The sequence below is a fragment of the Natrix helvetica genome (assembly GCF_964273705.1).
Source record: "Natrix helvetica genome assembly, chromosome: 1".
In the NCBI taxonomy this organism is placed as follows: Eukaryota; Metazoa; Chordata; class Lepidosauria; order Squamata; family Natricidae; genus Natrix; species Natrix helvetica.
In genome coordinates this window covers 340675414-340703226 of record NC_138548.1, presented here as the reverse complement: position 1 = coordinate 340703226, position 27813 = coordinate 340675414, and the positions used below count along the sequence as shown (strand labels likewise).

General features: G+C 42.1%; 1 protein-coding gene across 6 annotated transcripts in view; it reads left to right on the top strand.

Moving 5' to 3' along the window:
• Positions 1–27813, top strand: part of USP19 (ubiquitin specific peptidase 19) — a 52713-nt gene that overhangs the window by 11435 nt on the left and 13465 nt on the right. For 4 of the 6 annotated variants that reach the window (XM_081949814.1, XM_081949812.1, XM_081949810.1 and 1 more), the window contains exons 3-22: positions 1135–1263; positions 3860–3993; positions 4291–4662; positions 6305–6557; positions 7932–8088; positions 8961–9032; positions 9903–10018; positions 10365–10579; positions 11182–11380; positions 11524–11657; positions 12464–12622; positions 12728–12838; positions 13188–13298; positions 17776–17877; positions 19311–19451; positions 20367–20485; positions 20621–20758; positions 20937–21340; positions 21888–21998; positions 23402–23618. In XM_081949814.1, the coding sequence (XP_081805940.1) occupies positions 1135–1263; positions 3860–3993; positions 4291–4662; positions 6305–6557; positions 7932–8088; positions 8961–9032; positions 9903–10018; positions 10365–10579; positions 11182–11380; positions 11524–11657; positions 12464–12622; positions 12728–12838; positions 13188–13298; positions 17776–17877; positions 19311–19451; positions 20367–20485; positions 20621–20758; positions 20937–21340; positions 21888–21998; positions 23402–23618 (3394 nt within the window). Of the gene's footprint in view, positions 1–1134; positions 1264–3859; positions 3994–4290; positions 4663–6304; positions 6558–7931; positions 8089–8960; positions 9033–9902; positions 10019–10364; positions 10580–11181; positions 11381–11523; positions 11658–12463; positions 12623–12727; positions 12839–13187; positions 13299–17775; positions 17878–19310; positions 19452–20366; positions 20486–20620; positions 20759–20936; positions 21341–21887; positions 21999–23401; positions 23619–26960; positions 27151–27813 lie in introns of those variants that run through there. The other 2 variants (XM_081949815.1, XM_081949813.1) reach the window with 2 other exon arrangements.

The following is a 27813-nucleotide window of genomic DNA, read 5'->3' as shown; positions in this document are numbered from 1 at the left end:
TATTTGTTTGATTACCAGAGACTTTTGCTAGCCTGAATCTGGTAGAGCCCCATTGGCACAGGGAATCTGTGGATGGTAAGTCAGAAGTATGCATAACTCAGTGAAGCTAAAGCTACCTATTTTGTTTTCATGTGTTTTCTTAACATCTTATTTCTCTGACATAAGGATTAACTCCCTAACAATCTCTAGAAGATTAACAGCCTGGCAAGCTGTAAAAGATGCATGGAAAAGAATTGGGGATTTGTAATCATAAACATAAAGCTTTGTCCCTGCTTGATTAAGGTGGGCACAAGCCTATTACTGATTGCCATAAGCTATGGAAAGCATGTTCTAAGGCCAGCTAAGGGCCAGGGCACATGAATCCACAAGAGAACCTGAACCCTGTCCTTCCTCAACCATGGATTATTCCCCATGGGATATTATTAAGGGGATCTTCTGTCTTTTTCCGCATCAAAGCTTGGGTGTGATTGAATCAGGGTGCCACACTTTCTTGACAGATTCCATCTTCACATGATTTGAGCCAATGGCTAAGTAAATATTTAGTATTTTGGGTCAGTGTTCGAAGTGTTTCACATACATGATTTCTATAACCCCCACAGTCCTGTCTGGTGTTGTCCTCTAGCAGTCCCTTCCAGTTAGGAGGGCATTGGAGGCTGGAAAGGAAGAGTCAACATGACTAGAAACCTGTCATGCGCTCTGGCACAAAGGAGGTAGTATTTGCTGTGATTGCCATGATTCCTAGAAAAGCCACCTAAGGCCATGACCAGTAGCCAATCAAATATGAGATAAAATTAGGAAAGTGATTTTCTAAAGACATCTAGTAAGGTTTTAGCTGTTCTGTGAGATGGGCTGCAAAGGTTCACAAGGGTCGCTTGACCATTGAGTTGCAATAATTCCAATAAATGGTTTAATGTGCTGTTATTGAACATTGGCTTTTACTTTTTTTCTGTGATGGTTTATGCAATTCCCATTGTAGCATTCTGTGTGGCAATATTAATTATTGATCAAAATGCACCTTGTGTACCATGTCACTAACTATCTAGATTCTGTTTTGTGTTCCATTTTTGCTATTTGGGGAAGTTAGCTGTTAACTTATCACTCACAGATGAGAGATTGACGTTGTCTGTTTCCTAGACCTGCAGCTGGAATGGAAGCAGAATGCTGATGAGATTATTGTGAAACTGAATTTGGGCAGCAGGAACCCAAAAGTGGAAGAAGTGGATTCGTCATTCACAGACACCAATTGTGTCATCAAGTTACCTGGTATTAATGCAGACTTTCCTTCCTTATTCATAGAGTTCTTAATTAGCATGAAAAGAAGAAATAGTTTCTTCTTTTAAAAAATATAACTTTTTAAATTCAGTTTAAATTTTTCAGTTTATTTCCAGCAGTAATAAATAAATGAAAAACCCTTTCCCAAAGAAGGAAAAATGGGAGAGCAGCTTAATAATAATAATAATAATAATAATAATAATAATAATAATAATAATAATAATAATAATAATAATAATAATAATAATAATAATAATAATAATAATAATAATAATAATAATATTTAATGCTTCTAGACCGCCCCCTCTCCCAAAAGGGACTCGGGGCGGTGTACAGTTCATACAAAATATAACAAAATACAATAAAATTAAATATGTACAGTTGACAGTTGACATGGAGGAGGTTAAAATGCAGTTAAAAGAACTGTACAAAGCAAATATAAATATAAATTTAAACCCCTAAAAACAGATACAGTAAATTAAAAAAAACCTAAAATAACCAGATATAATACATTTGCCAGGAGGGACAGTTGAATTATGCCAGGCCTGCTAATCGGAACAGGTGGGTCTTCAGTTTTTGCCGGAAGGAGCGGAGGTCAGAAGTGGTTCTAATGTCGGGGGGGAGGTCATTCCAGAGGGTTGGGCCCATCACAGAGAAGCACTTGATGTGGGGTCATGCAAAACACTTGGGATTCCCAACTCTCCCAGAGATAAAAAGGCCATTGTCTAGCTCTTCCTGCAGTGTATGTCTAAAGTTTATATATTAATGAGTTATGAAAAAGCTAGCAGGAAACGTCATGCAAAATAAGCAGTTGTGAAAAAGAGCATTTACAACTTTTCTGAATAATATTCTTTATTATACAAAGCTCTGTGTAAAGTAGATGGAGAGTGCCTAGAATCATTGTTGCGCACTACAGTGGTACCTTGGTACTCACCTGTTTGGAAACTCATTGAATTTGGTAGTCAACGCATTTTGACGTAAACATTTTGTGCCTGTACTCATTGTTTGTTTGGTACTCAACACACAAGCTTGAACTTGTTGGTGTGAGCTGCCTTGTGATTTACTAGGTCAGCGATGGCGAACCTTTTTTGGCTTGCATGCCACAAGTGGGGGGAGGGCAGGGGGATCGTGTGCAGGCGTGCCGCACCCATAATGCAATGCGCGACCCCCCAGTGCACATGCGCGCACAACAGGTGTGACCCCCTCCATTTTTACATGCTTTTTTCGCCCTCCCCAGGCTCCAGAGGCTTTATAGGAGCCTAGGGAGGGTGAAAAGAACCTGCCCCCCCCCGGAGGCCCCCCAGAGGCTTCAGGGACCGTCTGGAGGCTTCCCTAAAGCCTTCGGAACGCTTAAAATGACCCTCCGAGCAAACCGGAAGTCACTTTCGGATTGCTCGGAGGGTCATTTTAGCGTTCTGGAGGCTTCCCTGACGCATTTGGAGCGCTCAAAACAACCCTCTGAGCAAACCGGAAGTCACTTCCGGATTGCTCGGAGGGTCGTTTTAAGCGTTCTGAAGGCTTCAGGGAAGCCTCCGGATGGTCCCTGAAGCCTCCGGAGGGCCTCCGGTGGGGCGGGGGAGGTTCTTTTCACCCTCCCCAGACTCCCATAAAGCCTCTGGAGCCTGGGGAGGGCGAAAAAATGGCTTTAAAATAGGATGAAATCAGCTGGCCAGCACGCACATGCGTGCTGGCCAACTGACAGGGCAGTGCCTCACGTGCCCTGACAAATGGCTCCACGTGCCACCTGTGGCACATGTGCCATAAGTTCGCCATCACTGCACTAGGTTATTCCCCGTGGGAAAAATTTGTTTGGTACTCATCATTTTTGGTGCTTATAGTGCTTCCTGGAACCAATTAAGGATGAGTACCGAGGTACCACTGTATATGTACCAGGGATATTGATAGCTGGCTAGAACAGCGGCCTGAAGCCCTTGGGCTCCATCTGCTCTCTGAAATCTGCAGTTGCAGCCAACTTGTAACTTTTAATGTGATAGAAGAGGGAAATGGAAATTATTCATATGAGTTGATTGATTATATGCCATCAGATAGCTATTGATTTTGAGGAACAAAACAGCTTCTTTATGTAACCTAGCAGTTTAGCAGGCTCTTGTGAAGCTTAGCTTTTCATTCATTAAAACAGTATGCTGTTGAGACACAAAAATAAGCCTTCATAGTGCTCATTATTTTTGCTATTAACACATGTTCAGCACACACAAAGTAATAACTTGTCAGTGTTCAAGGAACAAAATTTATTTGGCTCAATTGTTACTGTCCTTTAGAAGTTCCAGTTAACCTCTCACTTCCTTACAATATAAATAAATAGCGTTTGCCGTAATACATCAGTGAAGTGTTTATGCTGAGGTTCCTTTCTAATGCAAAATGACACAACGGAGAAAGCTTGTATTTCACAAGGAGAGCAAGGCACCATCCTATTTATTTCAGAATAAGTGTGATTTCATGTAGCATCCCATCAGGTCAAGTGCTAGCCAAGTGCTGACCTCCCCTGCAGTGGTGCAGGACTGTGTGGTACATATTCCTTATCCCTTAACCATGGAAGAAGAATCTTACGCTCTGTCTCCTCCTTCAGATGGCCGTCAGTGGAGCTGTGAATTCTACGAGGAGATAGAAAGCTCCTGCACCAAAGTCCAGTTCAAGAAAGGCAATATCTTACAGTTGGTGCTGCCAAAGAAGATCCCATTGCACAACTGGGCTTCGCTTTCGGTAAGCTTCATCCCATTTCTGATATTTCCTTCATGCTTTCCTGAGGCCTTGAACTCAGATTGGAGTTCAGAGCAAGATTGGGTCAAGCCATCCCTGGGCCATCTTCTCTCTGTAGGACTGCTCTAGAGATCCATTGCCTTGCTTTCAGGTTCAGTGGCCTCTATAGTTATTCTCTGATTAGCTGGTGTTTATATGTTTCTTGTAAGCCTGACAAACTTAGTCTGATAGGAACTTATTGATTATTTAATATATTTCCTCTTGGGTTTGATTTATTGCCCATTCCCCCACCACCACCAGAAACGCCACAAAGACCGTTCAAGAGAACATCCAAAGAGGATTGCGTGTAAAGAGAACGGCAAAGAGAAGGCCCTTTCTGCTGGGGAAACGTCTGAAGAGCCCCTGCTTGATAGTACTATGGAGCTAATCAGAAGCAAACGAGACCCTCCTAACCCAAAGCGAATTTTGGGGAAAAATAACACTCTGGGAGGGAGGAACCCTATCAACCCAAGACTGCCAACCGGACCTGGCACCAAGGCAGTGTGTGTCAAAGCCAGTTTGTCTGAGGAGGAAAGGAACAGCAGAAGCATGGGGAACGCTGGCCTATCTGGCATAACTGACCATCAAAGGACTGACCCGGTTGCTGAGGGGGCTGCCCAGTTGGACCTAAAGGTAAGAAACAAGGGGTGGGTTAGGCTGATTTTTGACTCAGGGTCGAGATCAAAAGTTTATCCTTGATCTTTCCCGTACATCAATAAGGGACCTTGAAAGTGCTTGCTGTCAGAGGAAACAGCTTCCTATAGCAAGGAAAAACTGGTATACTTACTAAACCTGCACACCAGCATCTGACAGTGGATTTAGGTTGTTGTTGTTATTGCTTAACTTGGAGAGCAGAAATACTATTGGCAACTTTTCATAGCCTTTCTGCCAACAAAACTTCTTTTTATATGGGGAGAACATAGACTGGAAATTACTGTAGCCCAGATTTTCTATTTGATCTTGAAGAGAATTTCAAACTTGCCTCCTCGCTTCAACACGTTTAATTGCTCTGTGGAGTTTTATCATCTTGCTTATCCGGATAGGCCTTATACAACCTTTGCTGTGCTGCAGCAGCTCTGCTTAAGAGGAAGAGCCATGGATCTGGTTTTGATAGTTCCATCGAAGGAAAACAAATCAGACAAATAGGGAGGGGAAAGCTATATTCCTGGGTATTTGATTTCAACTCCCTGAATGAACAACCGAAGCTTTTATATGTCATCTCACAATGTTGGATGCAACTTCCAGCAATTTAGGAATTGATGCTGATTTGTAATTTTAAGGGGTGATACCCGGTGAAGTGTCTCTGGATTTGTGCCTGACTCTTGCTGATGTCACAGTACTTGGCGAGAGTATTGAAGAGGCTTACAATTACTTTCTTCCAGAATGGGGGTAGAGTGGGGGTAGGGTTTTGTTTGGGGGTGGTGGTGGCTTTCCTTCCTTACATTCCCAATCTGTAATCCTGCCAACCTTTTCAGCTAACCAGTAAGGATATTTATTTGTCTGTTTTTATTTATTTATTTATTAACTGCCCATCTCCCTCAAACAAACAAATACACAGAGAGTAATCATTTCATGTGTTTAATTAATGAAATAATATTCAATCAAATTTAATTTTTGGTGCGGCTTTTTCCTCTTTAGTCCTTAGCATTACCATTTAAAGGTTAAATAACAGCTTCCCCCTTCCCAAAAGAAAGCATCCTTACCCCTACTACACAATCTTTGTTTGGCATTTTGTAGCTAGTAGGCATGTTTGGGGTTTTGAAACCTTAGGGAGATGGTACAATATAGCCGTTGATTGGAAAGACATATTAACATAATAACTGCTTTCATGGTGCCAGCCGGTCCCAAACCACCCCAAAAAGCAAAACGATGATAAATAACCTGCCCAAGAATCTGAATATAAGGCAGGGAACACACAACTGTTCCTTTGATTTTATCATTTTCTGCTCATCAGAAATTATTTTCCTAGTGGAGCAAACTCTTATGAGTAAAAGAGAACTAATGCCCAAAACCATGGTTCAAAATAAGATAGTTCATAAGAAGGTCAAAGATAAAGGCAATTAGCAGAAAATTTGGGGGTACAAGTTGAGGCATTTATTGGTGAACAGTGGCTGAGGGCATCATGATGCTTACTCCAGTTAAGGGTGATGTCAATTATCTGCTATTAGCAATATTTTTCTCATATGTATGTATGTTGGAATCTGCTGATATATTTCAGTTTAAATGTTCTATCCTACTTCTACATTTGATTGTGGTTTTCTCCCTACATTACCAGATTGAGGATCAGGAGAGGGAATCAGTATGCATGGAAATGCAACAGCCTACGGCCCCTCCAGATGCCTTGCCCAATCAGCATGGGCCCTCTCCAGAAAAGAGAGTCCCTCAACCAGCCAGCTCCCTTGAAGCTTCTCAGGGACTAGACCCTGCCTCTGCCCTTAGGGAGGGCCTCCCCTCCTCTCTGCAACCCAGAGATCCTGAGACGAGAGTCTGGTCCAAGGACAGTGACGCTTTAGAGGCTGTTAGTATTGGTGAGTAAAGAGTGAGATCCTGAATGTTTATGTAGGTACACCGTGATTGCCCAACTTTGTTTAAACTGAGTTGGGGGATTAAATGGATGTCAGCTCTGTGTCCAGACAACTAGCTAGATATGTATTCTGAAAAATGGGAATAATTGTTAGCTGTTAAATGGGAATTGTAGAGCACCTGTTTTGTGTAAAAATTTCAAATTCCAGTAATGACAGATTTCACCTGAGAAAGTTGCCTTTCTGAAACTCTCAGCAGCTGCTAGTCAGTAGAATAAGTTCTCTATAAATGTGATTTATTTTAAGTTTCTCTTACATTAATCTGAGTATTTGTGGTTTATTCAGCAAACTGGGGAAATAAACTGGGCAATGTCTGAACCCTTTTATATTAAACTTATTTATATATTTATTTATATTTAATGCTTCTAGACCGCCCCCTCTCCCGAAAGGGACTCGGGGCGGTGTACAGTCCATACAAAATATAACAGAATACAATAAAAGTTAAATATGTACAGTTGACAGTTGGCATGGAGGAGGTTAAAATGCAATTAAAAGAACTGTACAAAGCTAATATAAATATAAGTTTAAACCCCTAAAATAAATACAGTAAATTAAAAAACCCCTAAAATAACCAGATATAATACATTTGCCAGGAGGGACAGTTGTAATTATGCCAGGCCTGCTAATCGGAACAGGTGGGTCTTCAATTTTTGCCGGAAGGAGCGGAGGTCAGAAGTGGTTCTAATTTTTGCCGGAAGGAGCGGAGGTCAGAAGTGGTTCTAAACCCCTTCGGGTGTTCCTAAACTTTGATTTTAAAATACTTGAGCAACCAACTAAGAAAGATATATGCTTTCTGTTATTAGAGAGAGAGAGACGCTGCCCATTAGAGGAGGAAATAGTACATTATAGACCAAGGGTATGAGTCGGTAGAAGGTTCATGGTGCTGAATGGAGTTACAGAAGCTGTGGTAGAAAGGGGGCTAGGCCAAGGATCTTTTCAAGAGTTGGAGTTGCTTTGCGGGGAGTCTAGTGGATACATCAGCATCTGCAGGTGCTATGTTGCTAACCTGCAGGCTTAACAATTGTCTGTTCTGGAAGGAGGGGAGAGTTTAGTTAAGTGCTTTGCATAGTTCTTGGGACATGCCTACCAGAATCATGTTATATACCATTTTTGTCGTAATTTATGTAGAATATAGCTTTTGATGAAGATACTTTAGCCCAGTGTTTCCCAAACTTGGCCAATGGTTTAACCACTTCTGTCTTCTACAGTCTATCCTCAGAGACGACCACTCATGTAAATTTGAATCACAAGGTTATTTCTCTGGAAATTTCTCTTTAAGGTGCCCCATTTGTCATTATTGCTTTTATTTTTTCTTGCTAGAACCAGAGCCCATTGTGAACCTGACATTTGTGAAGAATGATTCCTATGAGAAAGGAAACGACTCTATGGTGGTGCACGTTTATGTAAAGGAGATTCACAAGGAGATGTCCAGTGTACATTTTCGGGAACAAGATTTTACACTCATGTTCCAAACAAGGTATGGCGATTACTGGCGAAGACCAGCCCCTCTCCTTACTGTAGCCCAGGGACGTGCGGTCATTGGAGGCTGGGGAGGCAGAGCCTCACCTCTCATCATGAAATAATAATATATAATAATAATATCCACAAGGGAGTTTCATATATATAAGAGGAAGAGGAGGGGGGGGGAGGAGCGCGCGCGGGGCGGTGCCAGCTGGGCAACCGGCGGAGGCAGGAGGGTTCTCGGAAGCACCAATAACCTTCCTGCCTCTGCTGTACTTTGCGCGCTCCTCGCGACTGCAATAGGCATCCAGAAGTGGCAGGGGCTTGATGACGTCGCCGCAGCTGCCATGCGCGGATGGACGGAGGTAGCGAGAGTGGCGCCGAGGCAGTCCAGCAGACGAGCGACCAAGGATCAGGCTGCCTGATCCTCCATCGCTCGCTCACTCGCTCTTTCGTCCGCCCGGACCCCTCGGCGCCACTCTGGTTACCTCCAGCTGGCCGCGCCCAGCAGCGACGTCAGCGACGTCATCAAGACGAAGTGGCTTGGAGGCAAAGTGCTTTTCAGTGCTTTTCTGTGCGTCTGGCGTTTAGGTAGATAGCCGGATGTCCTAAACGCCAGACGCACAGAAAAGCAGCTGCTGTTGGGGATCGCGGAACGCGGGCCGACGAAGCACGCTCAGGAAGGCGGGGAATGGGATCATGTGTGCTTGAGGCTGAGGCAGCCTCAGGCTCCAGCACACGTGGTCCCATTCCCCGCCTTCCTGATGACGTCACCAGCCTCACCAGCCTTAAACCTCACCGCACGTCACTGCTATAGCCAGAAGTTAACTGGAATTGTTACTAAGTGAGAAAAGAATCAAAATACATAATTTATGCCACTTTTTGCAGTGATGCCAACTTTCTTCGACTTCATCAAGGCTGCAGCACTCATTCAGTATTCAGGTGGCAAGTGAAACTCAGGTATCAAATTAGAATTATTTTTGCTTGATTAGTTATTATTTTCTTTTGCAAATATATTCTAGTGACCATCGTAATATATTCTGTCTGATGCTGCTTCATAAATGTTCACCTCCTCCATTCTGCGACAGAAGCACCAGTCTTTGATTATACATAAACCAGCTAAGACCTATTGATTCATCCAAGATTGATTTTTATTGTTTTGACTCTTCAGGAAGCAATATTATTAATCTAAAGTCAGATTAATTAAACTCAGATCAACAGTCTGAGATAGCGAAATTAACAGCCTTGCTTAGAGGAAAGGCGTTGATTAACTGTAATGCTAATTGGAAGCTCCCTGTGGACTTTTTGCACAATGGAAGAACATCAAATGATGATATGGTTTTAACAATTACTATTATTAATGCATTTTTAATGGATGCGTTGTAACCATAAATTAAGAGTTCCGTCTAAGTTTTATTTACACTTGCTGTAAAACAAGTAAGAAGTCATTATCAATTTTTTGTATTTTTATTTATTGTTCATTTTACTACAACTCTGTTCTCTCTTTCTTCTGCTCTTTTTCTTCAAGATTAGTTCTTGATTTTTATCTTTTTGTCTTCAAATTTAATAACGGTATTTTAAAAAATCTAAACTTGGTTGAAAATGTATTACTCTACCCAGACCAGAGATTTCTAGCATCTATTCCTGTTAAACAAGGTGCTTTTCATCTGTATAAAGAAATAAATACAGCAATACAGAGATCCTTTCTTCCATAATGCAGAAGTTTGTTTGTTTATTTATTAGATTTATTGCCCGGCCAGGGTAGCTGTAAGTTCTTTGTTTCTGTCTAATTGTGTCTGGTGTTCTCATTGCTGTTGAATTGCCTTGCAGGAACCTTATAGAACCAGATCAGTGTACATATAATTTCACTACAGCCCGGATTAATATTTGTTTGAAGAAACGACACAGCCAGCGCTGGGGGGGCCTGGAGGCTCCTGCCACACGAGGTCTGCACCTGGATTTTTAAAAATTCACCCTGTAGGGGTTTCTTGTATGTATTGATGGGGAGTGAGAGATCTTTAAGGCTGAGGATATGAAGACCAGGAATATTGCTTTATTTCCATTGTTTGGCCAGCTCATAGATTGGACCTGAGAAAGAACCTGGATACTTCAAGAGTCTGCAGGGATTTTTCTTGGTTCAATCATAGAGCATGTTCTTCACCCCATCCTGTTTGGCATGCATTTCACTGTGGAAAATTGGCACTATATATTGCTAAAGCCTGGGATGCACAGCATAATTACCCTTGATTCTTTCTGCTGCTAACCATAAGCCCACTTTTCCCCCTTTTTAAGGTGCAGTGGGTGGTGCAAAGGTTGCCATGCCAACCGGCCCTACCCCTCTGGATAAAAGCCAACCTGGGAATAACCAGCACCCTCTGTCCACTAAAGAAGAGGCCCGAGCAGTTGAGAAGGAAAAGCCTCGAGCTGAAGACAGTGGCCTGGATACTGTAGCAGCTCGGACCGTATCAGACCACCTGCCTGTGAAACAGGAGCCACTCGTGCCCTCGGTGAGAACTTGTGAGGAGTACTGGCGTATCATATTTCCCGATTATTGTGGGAGAAAATATGGGGGGCCGTTTATATGGTCAGCATCTTGCATAAACAGAAAGAAAACTAGTCGGAATTGTGAGTGAGACTCTATTGCAAAACATTGTGGTGTTGGTGCTAATGCTTTACTTTGGTGGGGTGGGACAATACCATCTTTTGATCTTCATTCTGGGTGAAGGGATCTAGAGTATATGCAGAGTAACACACTGGTTCCATCTAGCCTTGCATTTGGGCTCTTAAAAAGCAAAGTGATGAGAAGCATCTTCTTGTTATCCCCAACTTCAGCACTTGGACAGATGTAGCCGTTTTCTTTGCATGCAGACATCACTCCTGTTGTATGTCAGTGACCAACATTTACATCTTACCTGGTGTGGATCAGTTTTTCATGGGCTGAGAGGGCTTGACCCATTATACTTGGGTGAAGGAGCACCTTCTCTCCTTGGACAAAAGGAAGCATGGCGTTGATAGAAGCCGAAATACAAGATCTAGAAATAAACTTGATAAAAAGTAGAACCCTACTTCCTTGACTGCTAAAAGCCCTAAAAGCCTTTTTTCCCCCCAGCCTAAGCCAACCTGTATGGTCCCCCCAATGACCCACAGCCCTGTCAGCAACGAGAGTGTTGAAGAGGAGGAGGAAGAGGAGGATAAGAAGGTGTGTCTACCAGGCTTTACAGGACTGGTGAACCTGGGTAACACCTGCTTTATGAACAGTGTTATCCAGTCTCTCTCCAATACTCGAGAGTTGCGGGACTACTTTCATGGTAAGACACATCTCAAGTTAGGGAGGGTGAGGGGAGGGGGTATCTGCATATATTCTGGTTAGTCTTCATCTTTTATCTTTCAGGATGGTGACCTTGAGAAAGTGCCCCGATGCTCACCCCTTTCTCTTGTATGTGCCTCTTAGATCGCTCCTTCGAGTCTGAAATTAATTACAGTAACCCGCTGGGAACAGGGGGGCGCCTGGCCATTGGCTTCGCGGTGCTGTTGCGGGCACTCTGGAAAGGCACACACCATGCCTTCCAGCCTTCCAAGCTGAAGGTAAGGCCTGCCGTGCAAGCACACCCCGGTTGTGTGGTATTCTCTAAGTCCATTTATTTTGCCTTCATGGGATGTAACAAGAAGCTTAAGTCAGGTCTAGATACCTTGAGTTAGACTTTATTCCAGGATTAAAGAAAATCCGGGAACAAAAACAATTTAAATACCACTTGCTTTAATTTATTTTCTCCCCTATCACTTAAAGGGAGGGTTCAGAAGGAAAGACTCAACCAAATTTGCTCTTCCAAGTGGGTCCATTTATGAAGTTTTCCTGACAGTGTTTTCTGTCCATATACAGAGTGCTCGGGTGGGGGAAATGACAAAGATGAACCCCTGAGAAGTTGCAAAGTCTTGGTACTTCAAGTAATGAGTTCAGAGGAACACTTGTCTTACTTCCAAAGTACTTCTACTGTTTTTCATATGCTGTTGCCATTATAATAGTGGATTGTTACCAATAGATGCATTAAGCCTAGTCAAAGTTTGGTGTCCACCTTTTCCATACATGTCATTCAAATACATGTATTGGGCTTTCGTGAGTTTGTGTTCTGCAGATGAATTTTAGTGTCCTGATGCAAGTTTGGGAGGGTGTGGATTCCAGGAACTGCAAAAAAAGTGACTGGGGGAATCAAATGAGGTTTCCAATTACCATTTAAACCACGGGAAACCCTAATTGTTCAATCTTTGTTAGCATTCCTTAAGTTCCTCCCATGGTCTTCTGATTTAGCCACCTTAGGAAAGAGAAGGATATGATCCTGCTGGCAAATCCCATGCAAACAATTGGTTGTTTCTGAATCCAATTCTTCCTGCAGGCAATTGTAGCCAGCAAGGCCAGCCAGTTTACAGGCTATGCCCAGCACGATGCCCAGGAGTTCATGGCTTTTCTGCTGGATGGACTCCACGAGGATCTGAACCGGATCCAGAACAAACCCTACACAGAAACAGTAGACTCAGATGGACGGCCAGATGAGGTGAACGCTTGTTGCATTATTACTGTGTGTGCTTAGAGGGAGCACAGAAGGTTCTGAGCTGGCAAGAGAGTTTCTCATCCTGGCTTTTATGATATTCACTGTTAGGTTGTTGCAGAAGAGGCCTGGCAGCGGCACAAAATGAGGAATGACTCTTTCATTGTCGACCTGTTCCAAGGCCAGTTCAAATCCAAGCTGGTGTGCCCTGTGTGCTCTAAGGTATGATTTTGTGGTTACTTTCCACACCTGGAGTGCTATTTGGATGTATTTTCCACAAGTCACTGTGGGAGGAGCAGGGGTAGGTTCTGCTCCTGCAGTTAATAATCAGGCTGATTTTATAACAATTCTGCATAATCTTGGCCTTTGTTTTCCTTTCCCATGTCATTTTCTGGTGGGCGAGGCCTCTGCTGCTTTGTTCTTGTTAACACTTTTGCTAGACTGTTTCCTTCTTCTGAATAGTGTCTTTTAAGCCCAGAATAACTGTTTCTGTGAGATTTGCTAGTGCTTCCGATGTGCCTTATTTTATACCCAATAAAGGCTTTTATGGCTTATTTTGTTACTGCTGCAGGTATCCATCACTTTTGACCCCTTCCTGTATTTGCCAGTCCCACTACCCCAGAAGCAGAAAGTGCTGACGGTCTACTACTTTGCAAAGGAACCTCACAATAAACCTGTTAAGGTGAGAGAGAGAAATAAATATATGCAGTATATATATATATATATATAGCATGAATAGCTTTCTTTCTGTTATCCTTCAATTTGGATTAGTGTTGATATTCAGGGTATCCTTTACTTCTGAAATGTCCAGAGAGTTTTTTCAATAGAAAAGTCCAATTACATTTAATAATGGTAAAGGTAAAGGTTTCCTCTCTCCTGTCATGTCCCACTCTAGGAGGCAGTGCTCATCTCCGTTTGTTAGCTGAGGGAGCCAGCATTGTCCAAAGACACTTCCATGGTCATGTAACCAGCATGACTATATGCTGAGACGCATCAAACACTGTTACCTTCTCACCAAAGTGGGACCTATTTATCCACTGGCTTGTGCATACTTTCAAACTGCTAGGAGGGCAAGTAATGGGAGCTCACCCCATCACATGGCACTCGGCCTCGAACCCGGGCTGACAGTTTTCCAACTGACAAACTCAGCATATTAGGTGCTGAGCCATTGCACCCACTTAGTAATGGTAGGTCTATACATTTAAACTAAATATGTCCCCAGTGACTTAGAAAGCAAGGGTGCAGCGGCAGGGGAATTAACGGTAAGAAAAAAGGAGCTTCTTTGATACAGGGATCTTTCCCTCAGGTCTGTTTCTGTCATACCTAATTAAACACCTAGCTTCTTAAAAATTAAATCAGAAGACAATACGAAAACAGGTGACTTTGGCATGTCTCTGACTCTAGACTTGAAATGCAAAATGAGAATATCATTGATAGGAAAAAAATGTCACATTTATGATTAACGTTACACTTGGAGGAAATTGGTGCAAGATGTTCTGTCAAGGGTGTGCTACCCGGGTATTGATTGTGAAATTAAGTAGTTAAATAATCAAATAAGATATATTTTTTTCATATTGTGAAGCTCAAAAATATTAGAAAACAACTTACAATGGAAAGAAACACATTTTCAAGATGGCTTTCTCATTCCAGCCTACTATTTTCTTATAAAATATTATTAAACCTTATGTTCCTACAAATAAAACTAGATTTGAACACAGTAACGGGATTCTTTATGTTTCTCATCCGGAATTATGAACAAACTCTTCTAGAAAGGAATAACTAATTATGGTATCAGAGAATTATGCCATAACGAATTTCATATGTTAAAAAAATCTGATGAATAAATTGTGAAAACTATTTTTGTATTACAATCTTATAAGTGACAGCCAAAGTTTGTTTTTTCCAATAAAATTTGAATACATAATTTTAATACTTAGTAAAAATGCCATATTTTCCAGATCAGGCAGAAATTATTGGTTTTTTAAAATATTTTTTTATTTTCAAAACAAACACAACACATCCTTTTTTACATACTGTAGAAAGTATCAGTTGGTTACAAGAAGGCTTTCGTGCATCTCTTTCACAGTCAACAAACATAATTCATATTAACTCAAGTATTTTAACTAAGATATTTATACACGTTACCATCATCATACCTCCATTTTCATTTGACTATAATTGTTTAAACGTCCTTCATCATAAAATATACCAAGATTTAATACATAACTACATACTGGCATTTCATTTACTATTTTTAAAATCCTCCAATAACACTAAATCCTTATGTCCTATTCTAGCTAAACATCCATAATATTTAGTAACAAAATGTTCTAATCCTCCTTTCCAAATCACTGTTTACAATTTACATCCAGTTTCCTTATGTTGTACCCATACATATATATACGTTGTTATCATTATCCCTCCTTTATTTGACTATATCCTGTATCATAACATTTTCCCCCTAATAATCAAGGCTTAACTGAATCTAACTTAGTTCTTTTTTATTAATCTTTATATATAATCCAAAAGTATTTATAATCTTCCTTTCATGGGTACCATTCAATATTCATATCCAATTATTACTTATCATAACACTACACATTGTATACATTATTATCATTATCAATTATTTATTTAACTATATCTATTGTCACTAAATTTCACTAAGTTTAACTAGTTTTAAGTTATACACTTTCATCTATCAACCTGTATCTTTCCAGTAGCAAAACAGTGTCTTCTGCCATTTGTGGTGTCAATCCTCTAATCATCTCCTTAATCAAATTTGTATGGACTCCTCTTAGCAACTCCTTGCTTATAAAATTTCTCATGTAATTTCGATGCCCTTCTTCTGTTTCCTTAATCAGCTTATCTTTAATTGTCAGTAGTGTTATCAATGATGTTGCTAATAAAATTTCTCTCTTTAAATCCATAAATTCTTTTGTTTTTTCTTCTTCTGTGTCTTGCCATCTGGGGTAGATTTCCCCTCCATTTAATTCCTCTTTCAGTATTCCACTCTTTCCATTTCCAGAAACAAACCAATCACCATAAATATCAGCAATTTTAATTTCTTTATAGTCATTTTCCTCTTCAGTTTTTAGGATTCTAACCTCCACTTTTTCCACTTGATAAACATCTCCAACTTCTTCATCATATTTTACTGTTAGATGCTCTAAGTCTTCCAACTTCTTCTCCATTCTCTCAAATGTGTTTGATAATTTCTGAATTTCTAAGAATATCTTTTGCAGGCTTAAACTTTCTTTCGGGTGTTGAAATTGTGCCATTATCTCCAGCTAACAAACACTGCTGCTCTAGCTTGGAAGGTTTTTACAAGATTAAGCATAGATTCACAATAAAGTTTTATTTTCACTTTTCTCTGGTTGAAGATATACTTCAAAGGGACATCTGTATGCTTTTCTTCTTACCACTCTCTATAAACAAGCAGTGAGACCTTGGAGTGCCAAGCCAGGATAATCAGTAAGAAAAGTAAAAGTGTTTCATTTCCAATACACAAGCCTCCAGCCTCCGAGTAGCAATTTTATTGTTGCAATTTTATTTGTTTCTTTTTGTTTCTTTTTTGTATTTCAAGTTTAAAAAAGGTCCAATTCTTAAATGAGTTAGAAAAACACCCAGAGTAATGAAAGAGGAGAATTTTAGTCCATAGGTTACAAAGAATAATAAAAGAAAAAAATAGAAGAAAACTTAATGCATTCGTTTTAAAAGGCTTGCATAAATTCCATCCATGAACATAGCGTTTATAAAGTAAGATAACCCACTGTCCAAAATCATTCCAAATTTAATTCCGCCACTTATTTCTTCTGTTCTCCAATTTAAATTAATGTTAAGTTTTTTATAGGCAGTCTCTTTTAAAACGGTAAAAATTCCTCACCAGCTGGAAACACTTTCTCTTTCCATATCCTTCCGTTTTGGAGCTGCCCCGACTTCATCAGCCTAATGGCTGGATTTTTTGTCGCTGGCTTAAAGAACTTCTCTTGCATCGATCAGGGATTTTGCGATGTCCCTGAGATCAGCAAGGCAAATTCTTCCTGTTCACTGTCTCTGCGGGAGGTTTAGGTCCGATTGGACCACCCAGTGGCAAAAGTATTGGCTGCGGTTTCGGAGCATGGAGACCGCAAGTCCGTATCGTCGCGACGTTGGGTCCTCCCCAGGCAGAAATTATTGTTATGTTTGAATCTCAGTTTATAACTGTGAGTAATATTGGGTAGTTATTAATTATTGTATATTAACCTACTTTTTATATTGGTCTTTAATACTAGTTTAAACTGAATTGATATATTTTAATAGATAACTATAAATTATAGTTATTTTTACATTTTGCCCCAAAGATATGCTTATCAATATCCTTTCTATTTTTTACTTTCCTCCCCTTTTTATTCGCTCTTGTCTTTTCTTTGATTAGGTTTTTAAATTTTATTAAAATTAATAAATTAAAATAAAAACAATTGAGAAAGAGGATTTAAGGTTAAAGTAAATAACAAACAGACAGTGTGTTGTATGAACACAGCTATAGCAAAATATATATACAGTATACTAGTGGTGGATAAAGTTGTGTCCTCAGCAAGTATCTGGGGAGCAAACATGAGGTGTGGTAACTGCAAATAAATCATCCCAAAACAAAGAAATAGCAATTTAGGGGAAGGATGTGTTGGTGAGGAGAAACTTTGGCCAAAGTTTGCCATTGGCACCATGATTATGGCCAGTGTAGCTAATGAAGTGAATTCCCATTTCCCGTTACTGTCACTGCTAGGGGATGAAAGAAGGAAAGTAGGTATAGCAGGCAAGGAGAGACAAAGGCTAAGATGCACCTATGTCTTCCCCAGTTCTTCCCATATCATGTCTCCTGCTATGCGGTATTCCCCAAAAGAAAGTTTAATAATACAGAAAGCAAGAATGAGCTGTGTCGTCAACTTTTCCATCAGTGGGGCCTGGAGTCCTTTAATGGCATTTCATATGAAAAAGGCTCTTTGTTCCTTGGAATGGTAGCTGTCAGAGGTGAATCAAACGGCAGTGAAGAAACGGATTAAGGGTCATGGTGTTACGATGTTACCGCTTTGAAAAATAAGGTGCGGGTGGTGGAATTGGGGAAATCCCTGGCATGGCTGCATATACTGATCTGCCTAATATATGCTCTCTCCTAATAGTTCTTGGTGAGCATCAGCAAGGAGAATTCTACTGCCATGGAAGTGCTAGACTCCGTATCCCATAGTGTGCGAGTGAATTCCGAGAACCTGCGCTTGGCTGAGGTGATTTACAGATTTATTTAATTAAAGCTAACCCTTTTGCAACCAACTGTGGGCAGCTCCCAGTCAAAGATTAGAGCATGTTTAAAATCATATTAAAACTACACAACTAAGCCAATTAAAACATTAAAAACAAGAAAAGCTAGTTCAAGAACAAAAACAAGAAAAGCAAAGTTCTAATGTGTTCAAAAATAAGAAAAGCAAAGTTCTAATGCGCAGTTATCTAATTTTCTCCTAATGCTTGGGGTGGGGGTGGGGAAGCCAGTTCTTTAAAGCCTTCTGGAAGGCTAAAAGGATGGAGGCCTACTTGGGGGCAGAGGGTTCCATAGTGCAGAAGCTGCCATAGAGAAACACATGGCTTCTTAGTTCCCCTCAAGATGGCAATATTTAACAGCTAAGGCTGGGAGTGTGCCCCTCATCTGATGGGGTAGATGTCCGTATAGGAGAAACTAACTTTTAAAATGTCATAGATGGATATCCTAGAATCTGTTCTAGAGAAAAGGACTGAATAGGAATTACCTCCCTTTTCCCTTTACTAAACAGCAAGCAGACTCTGCCTACCGTATCTACTGGTTTTTCTCCACCTCCCAACCATTGTCACAAACTCAGTGTTGCATATTCATGCTAAACTCATCCTCTTGCATTATAAAATCTTATATGAAGGGGCAATATCTCAAAAACAGAGTAGATAATACATTGCGGAAGGCACATCCGGCGATGTGCTCAGGCCTCTGGGAAGAAAAGTGCTTGCAGGCAATATGGAAATCTCGACCAGCACAAGCCTTCTCCACAGCAGTGCTCCCTAAGAACATCAGTTTATTGGAACCAAGAGCAAGACTCCTACGGGCATCTATCTAACCCCGATGAGTATATATGTTCACCCACAGGCTTTGCATTGCTAACCAACCTCCTACTAATGTAGGACTTGGCATGCTCAGCAGGTGCGGCACGGTGAGCACCCAATAGAAAAGAAACCGAAGACCACGAGGGGGGATGGACAGTAATACCCTCGAAAGGGGGCAGATGGAAATCTGAGCCGAACCCTACCACATTGCCACACCAACTATATAAGATATGGAGTCAGATTAGCAACTCTTTATCTCAGCCTTCTACTTGAAAATGGCCAGTTAAGCAGTTCCCAGGCAGGTCAGATATATATTTGCTGTTTAGAGCAACCACAGTTTTTATGATAGTGGCTGTTGTTGTACTTCCACTTTTATTTTTTCTTTATTGAATCAAATTTATACGCCGCCCCCTCTCACCATCTAAGGGGGTTTACAACTTTCAAGGGGGTCTTCTGTTCCAATCTATGATACTACCCATACAACTTTTTGTGATGGTCAGGTTTTTAGGCAAACTGGTGAAAACATTGGGGGGTGGGTGTGTGGAAAGGATACTGCCAAAGGCATGACTCCAGTTCTCTTTTCTTTGATTAGGTGATCAAGAACCACTTTCACCGCATGTTCCTGCCTTCCCAGTCATTGGATGCCGTCTCTCCCACCGATCTTCTGCTGTGCTTTGAGGTGCTCTCTCCAGAGCTGGCTAAGGAGCGGGTGGTGGAGCTGCAGGTTCAACAAGTGAGTGGCCCCAGTAGAATGTAAGTCAAGAAGGGCAGGGGAGGTTGCAGTTTTATAACCAGCAGAAGAACAAGCTTCTCCAAGCACGTTGGAGGATTGAGATCATGGCAGATCCCTTTCGGCAAAGTTTGCACAGGTAGTCCTTGAGTTACAGCTGGAATTAAGACCCCGGATTGCCACTGCTAAGCAATGCAGTCCTAAAGCACGTCACTCAGCCTCCAGACAGTCCCAGATGTCAAGGTAACTCAAGATATGATGGAGGGGGGGGGGAACCAGGTAAGGAGCAGGGGGAGAGAGGGGTTAGGCAAGACCAGCTATGTTACATGTGTGTTGGGAAAGGAAGTCGCTGCAGTGTAGCATGCGGGAAAGAGGAGACTGGTGGATACATGGGTGTGCACAAGTCCAGAAAGCTTCAGAAGGAGGGTGTGGGATGCGTGCAAGTACAGAGAAGCCGGGGAAAGAGGATGTGGGGCTATGCTTATGTGCAAGCACAGGGTAACCTGGGAAGGTGAGCACTGGTGCTTACACATGTGTGCATGTGTGTGCGAGCACAGGAAGTCTGGGGAAGGAGGTTGCCGGACGCAGGTGAGCAAAGGGGGCAAGGAGGGTGTGATGCAAATGAGTGAAAAAAGGCAGGAGAGAGTTGCCCAGGTGACTTGCAACCTTCCCTGCTGCCTTCCCCGTTGCCTTTGCTTGTATGAAGCTGGCAGGGAAGGTCGCAAAAGGCGATCACGTGACCGTGAGATGCTGCAACTCGTCATCTGCAAACTGGTTGCCGAGTGCCTGAATTTTGTTCACAAGTCCATTCAGCGCCATCGTAAGTCCAAACCGTGTGCTGGATGATCCCTGGAGGACTGCCAGTGTTTCCATCTGAGATCATTGCTGCTTTGACTTATGTGGGCCATCTTTCCTTAGCGCCCTCAGGTGCCCAGCATTCCTATCACCAAATGTGCCGCCTGTCAGAAAAAGCAGCAGTCGGATGAAGAGAAGTTGAAGCGCTGCACTCGGTGCTATCGGGTCGGCTACTGCAATGTGTGAGTTACCCTCTGGCGCTCTCTCAAAGCCAGAGAGAGAGAGACCCCCTTTTCTTCTTGACTGCTTGAGTGGGGAGGGATGGGAAGAGAGTCATTAGTTTCCCCATGAGAGACCTGTTGTGTCTTTGTTTTCAGAGTGTGTCAGAGAACGCACTGGTCCAACCACAAAACCTTGTGCCGCCCCGAGAATATTGGCTTCCCCTTTCTTATCAGCATACCTGAATCCCGCCTCACCTATGCACGATTAGCTCAGCTTTTGGAAGGCTACGCAAGGTAAAATATCTGGGTGCCAGAAGTATTCTTGGACATGGGTGGTTGTCTGGCTCATTTGTAGGCTTGGGTTAGGCTAGTCTCATTGCCTTTGCAGGACTAGCTGCTTTGAGGGAGGGGAAAAGGGGAGGAGGTATTTTAAGACTGCATTCTGATCAGCTGCTCTACTGCTCCTTCTCAGGTACTCAGTCAGTGTGTTCCAACCACCTTTCCAGGTGGGTAGGATGCCGTCCGAGCAAGGCCTGCCTCTTCTGTCTTCAGAAAAACAAGAGCCTCCGGTCAGGAATAGCTGCGCTACAGTCGGGTCGGCTGCCGCCGCCTCCGCCACAACTGTTGAAACTAGCGCCATGGAATCTGGGGACGGAGCCAGGGCCCCACACCTCTTGCAGGAGCCCCAGGCATCTTTCTCCGCCCCGGAGCTACAGCCTGAATTAGGGGATGCCAGCACAGTCAGAAGCAAGGTCCCCACGGGGAGAAGCTCAGGCCTAAGCTTAGATTCAGGTTACTCTGAATCACCTGCGGAGTTGCCGCTTGAGAGCTGTCTGGAACGGGAGCTGCCATATGAAAGAATCCCCAGGCCAGAAGGTGACTACGCGCAGATTTCCCAGCTATCCTTTGCTTGACATTTGCATTCCAAGGGAATCCTGGTGATTTTTCAGTGCAGTTCTGATCCAGCTTTGCCTTATATTTCTTCTTTATGTCTCTCTGTGGAGGAAGTAAGGGATAAGCATCTGTGCGACTCCTCCTCTTAACTCTTGTCAAGGGTTCAAAATGTGAAATCCATATCATCAGCTATTTTCTTTGGTTCTCCTGTCTCCCTTTGAAGCATGACTTGGAGAGTCGGGATCAGGATAGCAATTTGTTCCATGTACGTTCCAGAGGGAGGTTGGGGGAGGCTGAATGCAGCTGAGTGGCAATGCTCAGAGTGAATGACAAGGAGTAATGATTCTGACGCAGGGCCATTGAACACTTTGTGTGGTTCCTCATAGCTGAGACATGCTGAATGGTGCTGTTTTCTACTTATCTGCTTCTCGGGCTGTAAGAAGGGGATTTGAGTTTTGATCAGGAAAATGAAAAGCTGGCTAGCTATGCTGTGTCACTGACTCTCCCTCCCTCCTTCTCCTCCCTACAGCTGCCATTCCTGGTTATCAGCATCCAGCTGAAGGGTTGAGTTCTCAAGTTACTCAGTTTTACATCAATAAGATTGATGCAACCAGCAAGGAGCAGAAACTAGAGGATAAAGGTGAGAGTGCAGATTAAAAACTTAACTTAACTTTAACTTTATTGGATTTCTAGACCGCCCCTCTCTCAAAAGAGACTCGGGGCGGTATACAGTCATATTAAAATAGTTAAACAGTAAATATACATGTTATAAGTATACAATAAATAAATTAAACATAGGACTGGAGGAGGCAGTAGAAATTCCCTGTACAATTTAGTTAAGTTAGATTAAAAAATTTAAAAATTTAAAAAAGTTAAAACATAACCTTAAAAGCTATCCCAAATAAAATATCCGCCAGGAGGTAAGGATAATACTATAAATGGGCCAGGCCGGCTAGTCGGAACAGGTGAGTCTTAAGTTTTTGTCGGAAGGAGCGGAAGTCGGTAGTAGTTCTAATATCGGGGGGGAGGTCATTCCAGAGGGTTGGGCCCATCACAGAGAAGGCTCTACTCCTAGGCGCCGCCCGTTGGCATTGCTTGGTGGACGGCACCCAGAGGAGTCCCTCCCTGTGTGAGCTTAATGTTCCTGAAGACAATCAGCTTGAATGTTTGATTGGGAAATGTCAGTCGGAACCACACAGATTCAGGCATAGATTGTTATCAGCTACACCTGGTCGCTTGAGCCGAGGAATGGTGCTATTGAATCATTGGAAAGTAAATGAGGATGGTTGGATGGGTAGATGCATGCATGCTTACTTTATAACTCCCATGCTGATGTTATGAAGCTCTACAGCAAAGATGTGGTGTATTTGATTAATGCAAGTAAGCACATATAAATTGGTATTGTATTGTGAGTTATAATGTAATACAAAGAAAACTGACTTTTGGGAATACTCATGTTATCTCCTTGCTCTCATCCTTCAGTACGGCTGTTCATCAGCTCTTACATATGTTTAGCATAAATACTGGCATCCTAAATATTCTGACCGATAGAATGTTGCCTTATCTGTTCAATATCAGGCATGTAATATATACTCTTCAATATTTCTCAAACCAGCACAAGTCTTCGGCAGGAAAGCACAATACTGAGAGACAGAATTTCCTATTTTCTCCTTACTCCTCCTCCTCCACCTCCTCTTCAGCCTGCATAATTTTTTTTGGGTTTTTTTTGTTGCAAAGTTGCAGAAACACAATGGATTGTGATGCGTCCTTTTTGCCGCATTTTAGATGTTGTTTTGCTCTTCCTCAGTGGCATAATACCTACCCCATCCACTATTCTGGAGAGCCAGCAGGTAGCCTAGCAGCATATTAAGGCTTGTAAGTTGTTCTTATTCACAGAGCCGTGTTAAAAAAATATGCCTTTTCTTTGCTTTGTGCGAGCAAGAAAAAGGGGAACTACCCCTTGAGTTGTTAGTTCTTGGGTGCTTGTTTAGGCCCAGCATGGAGGAATGAGCAACAGCACCTCTAACCTTTTCTGCCTTGTAGGAGATACCCCCCTGGATCTGACCGATGACTGTTCTCTGGCCCTGGTGTGGAAAAACAATGAAAGGATGAAAGAGTTTGTATTGGTGGAGTCTAAGGAGCTGGAGTGTGTCGAGGATCCAGGCTCTGCTAGTGAAGCAGCCAGGGCAGGACACTTCACCCTGGAACAGTGTCTCAACCTCTTCACCAAGCCAGAAGTCTTAGCCCCTGAGGAGGCCTGGTAAGGAAGAGATTTGTGGGATTTCTGTTTAGGCTATTCCCAAAAATTGATTGGTAATGAAGTAAATTTAAAAAATGCTGGTGTTTAAGGTTGTATCCTGTCCCCTGTGTTGTGGTTTGTCACAGCTTTAATTAACCTTGATTAAAGCTCCCAATTAACATCTAATTCCAAGGAAGCACTAGGCCAGCGATGGCGAACCTTTTTTGGCTCGCGTGCCACAAGTGGGGGGAGCGCAGGGGGGTCGTGTGCGGGCATGCCGCACCCATAATGCAATGCGCGCGACCCCCCAGTGTGCATGCGCGCACAACAGGCACCCCCCCCCCCCATTTTTACATGCTTTTTTCACCCTCCCCAGGCTCCAGAGGCTTTATAGGAGCCTGGGGAGGGCGAAAAGAGCCTCCCCCGCCCCCCCGGAGGCCCTCCGGAGGCTTCAGGGACCATCCAGAGGCTTCCCTGAAGCCTTCGGAACACTTAAAATTACCCTCTGAGCAAACTGGACGGTTTGCTCTGAGGGTCATTTTAAGCATTCCGAAGGCTTCAGGGAAGCCTCCGGACGGTCCCTGAAGCCTCCGGAGGGCCTCCGGGGGGGCGGGGGAGGCTCTTTTCGCCCTCCCCAGGCTCCTATAAAGCCTCTGGAGCCTGGGGAGGGCGAAAAAAGGCTATTAAAAACGGTGAACTCAGCGGCCAGCTGACAGGGCAGCGCCTCTCGTGCCCTGACAAATGGCTCCGCGTGCCACCTGTGGCACGCATGCCATAGGTTCGCCATCACTGCACTAGGCATCCTTGAATGTTGGTTAGATGAGAAAGGATTTAGGATTGAAGGGAAGCTTGCTTTATATTGGTTTTTTCTCTCAAAAAGAGCAGGTTTGACCTTTCAAAGTACTTCTTGATTCAACTCTATGGATCCACGTGCGATGGCTCTGATAAAGAGCATTTGTGTCCCACTTTCACTAGTACATCAGTGTGACAGTTCGTATGCTGATTAGACTTACTGATCGCTACAGTCACCTCGGGTATAATGGAATAGCAGAGTTGGAGGGGACCTTGGAGGTCTTCTAATTCAGCCCCGTGCTATATCAGGTCTTGACTACTGTAGTGTACTTTCTATGGAGCTGCATTTGAAAATTGAATTTGGCGCAAAAAATGGTGTCTAGACTGTTAACTGATAGAAGAAATATATGGTGTTAAGCATGATTGAACTTATTAATGCTGATGTCTAACATGCTGAATAACCTAGGACAGTGTTTCTCAACTTTAGGGACATTAAGATGTCTGGACTTCAGTTTCCAGAATTCCCCAGCCAATAGGCTGGCTGGAAATTTCTGGGAGTTGAAGTCCACACATCTTAAAAATTTAAAAACATTGGTTTAGAGCCTGCTTCTTTGAGGGCCCACCTCTTCACCAGTCAGTTTTCCCAGTTACTGAGGTCAATAGGAGAGGTCCCTTTGATGATCACTACGCTGCCAAAGCCTGGACTATTTTTGTATATGGGAAAGAAACTTCTCTTATATGGCTCTGAAATATGCTTCTCCTTTTTGCATATAGTTTTATTGAAAGTTTTGAAAAGGAACATAAAAACTAATGCAAACTAATGCAAAGTAAGAAAGAAAAAAGAAAGAAAGAAAAAAGATATGAAGAAGTGGCTTCCAATCTTCTTTATAGTTGCTATAAGTACAATTTTAAAATTTGCCCTTTCTCTAAAGTTACATCATGATTCTCTTCTCTCTATAATCTTTCCGGTCTAATAATCAAAACTATAAAGTTTTTTTTTCTGTTTTACACAAAAAGTCCATAAGGGGTTTCCAGTCAGCAATAAACATGTTGTCTTTTCTCTAATCGAAGAAGTCAGTTTGGCCATCTCAGCAAGTTCCATCATCTTCATTAAGCATTCCTCCATTATGGATAATGCTAAATCTTTCCATCTTTGTGCCTACAAATAATCTTTCTGTGTAGTTATCATATACAAAAACAAACTTTTCCAACTGTTTGTCCATTAATCCCAAAAGAAAGAACTGTGGTCTCAATTGTATATTAATATTTAAAATTATCTGAATCAGTTTATGTCTTTGAATACGAAAATTTGTAGCTTTTTTATACATCCACCAATCTGTAGGGTGCCCTTCCCACCTGGTATCCCAGGCCCCCACTCTCCAAGCGACATTCTTTAGGAAAATGGCAAAAACTAATATCTTTTGTCAAGCATTGGTTTTTAGCTGAATTGTTTGGATGTTAAATGCATTAATTCTAATTTTGTCTTGACTGAGTACTTTTTAATTTTGTTTTCCAATTTGCATTTGTAATTGCTATAATTCTTCTTGAGTGTTGCATAAACAGAGAGGCAAGATATGCTTTGTGTATTTCACAATATTTATAGGTCGCCAGATTCATTTAATAAATCAGACATTCAGACACATTGGGTTTTTTTTATATTTTGAAGTGTTTGACATGCTTTATAAGCATGTCAAAACACTTCAAAATTATAAACATTTACACTTTTATAAATTTTAAAAAATTCCCGTAGACAGTTTATAAATGATTAAAAAAACTATGTCATATAAGACAATTAAACCTGGTACATTAATACTATATTTATATTTAGCAAAATCTTGACAATGGAAGAATAACTTAATACAGTAAAATCAGCTTAATCACAAAAGATATTATTTACTCTACTCAGCTCAAGAGCAAATTGGACAAAAAGATATTCAAACTCTGACTGAAATAAATAAAATCCAAACTTTGCTCTCTATTGGGAAGGAGGCCATCCCTTAAAATAAGCTCTGTCCTGTACCCTCAGTGACACTCTGGGCGGTCAGAAGGTTTGCCAAACCTAGTTTATGGAAGCAGTGTGTCTCTTTGTTTCAACGTGCAAAATGCTTAAAAAGTTCAGCACTTTGAGTTGACTGAAAGAAAGTCTGGCATGAAAGACATTCAAAACTATTGCCACCATCTGTACATGGCACAGAAAATAACAGCTTGCTGCAGACCAAGGATGGAGAGGCAGGAGGAGGAGTTGCCTGGTGGAGGGACCCATCCAAAACCAGTAGAATGCTTCCATTCAGTTTCAGATATCCCTTCTTCATTGCAATGTCGTCTGCATTAACGTCAGGTGCAAACAGCCGGAACTAATCCACAAACAGGACCAAGCAGAGACTTTATTGCTGATCGCCTATATGACGAGAATCTTGCCAGATTGCCTTCCTTCCTTTGAAAACAAGCAAATACAGACCTAAGGGTTGTACCTCAGGTGTTTCCTCTCCTGAACTGACTCCAAGCTGGAATGTCTCCTCTCCTTCAGCCGGTGATCCCACCACAATTACATTTATTTTTCCCTTCATCCAGGCCAAAATATTCTCAGGAGTCATGTTTCAGGTCCCTAAGTACTAATGAGCAATCTGCGATCTGCATATTGAGGACACCTTATCCCAAACCTTCAGATGACATCCCCCAGCAATTTATATTGATATTAAGGAACACGGAGGGCAAAAGAGAACTTACGGCATCCCCCAGACCATGAGGTGAAACTAGCAACTTTCCACAGCACTAGCTGGCAAATAATCTAGGAGAGACACCAGACCCTGTGCTTCCCATACCCAGCCTAGCTTTCTGATGTGACTATGCTTGGTGCTAGCTCAAATTGCCAAAAGGATTGACAGGCTTATGATCTGTCTCCCCTAGGCATTGCAGGAGAGCATTAACAAGATGGAAAGCGCTGCTAAATAGTGTAATTATTGGGATTGTCACTCAGACGTACCCAGCTGTCAAGGATAAATTACCTAGGCACATCATGTTGTTCACTAAATGATGGAACATGGAAATGTTCATTTTTTTCAATTAAGAAGTTCAGATTTTGTCATTGGTTACTAAATTAGCTTCTTATATTTAATTGTGCCTGTTGTGATCATCTTTGAGTTTAGAAATTTTATTATTAGCTTTAGCAATAGGGCGAGCACAATTTCTGCCAGCTTGAGAGAGACATCAGGCTTTGTGTGACAAGTCAAGGACTGCATTGCAGGGCCTGTTTTGGTCTGTGGGCTCTGAATTTTAAGGGATGGAATGGATGCATCTCTAAATCCCAGAATACAAAAAGGGGGCCCACACCTTTGGCCCCTCCTACTCTTGGCCTCCACAAAAGAGATATCCTATGGGACCACAGGATACCCACCCCCAGCACACTTTTTTCAGTACTAGCATT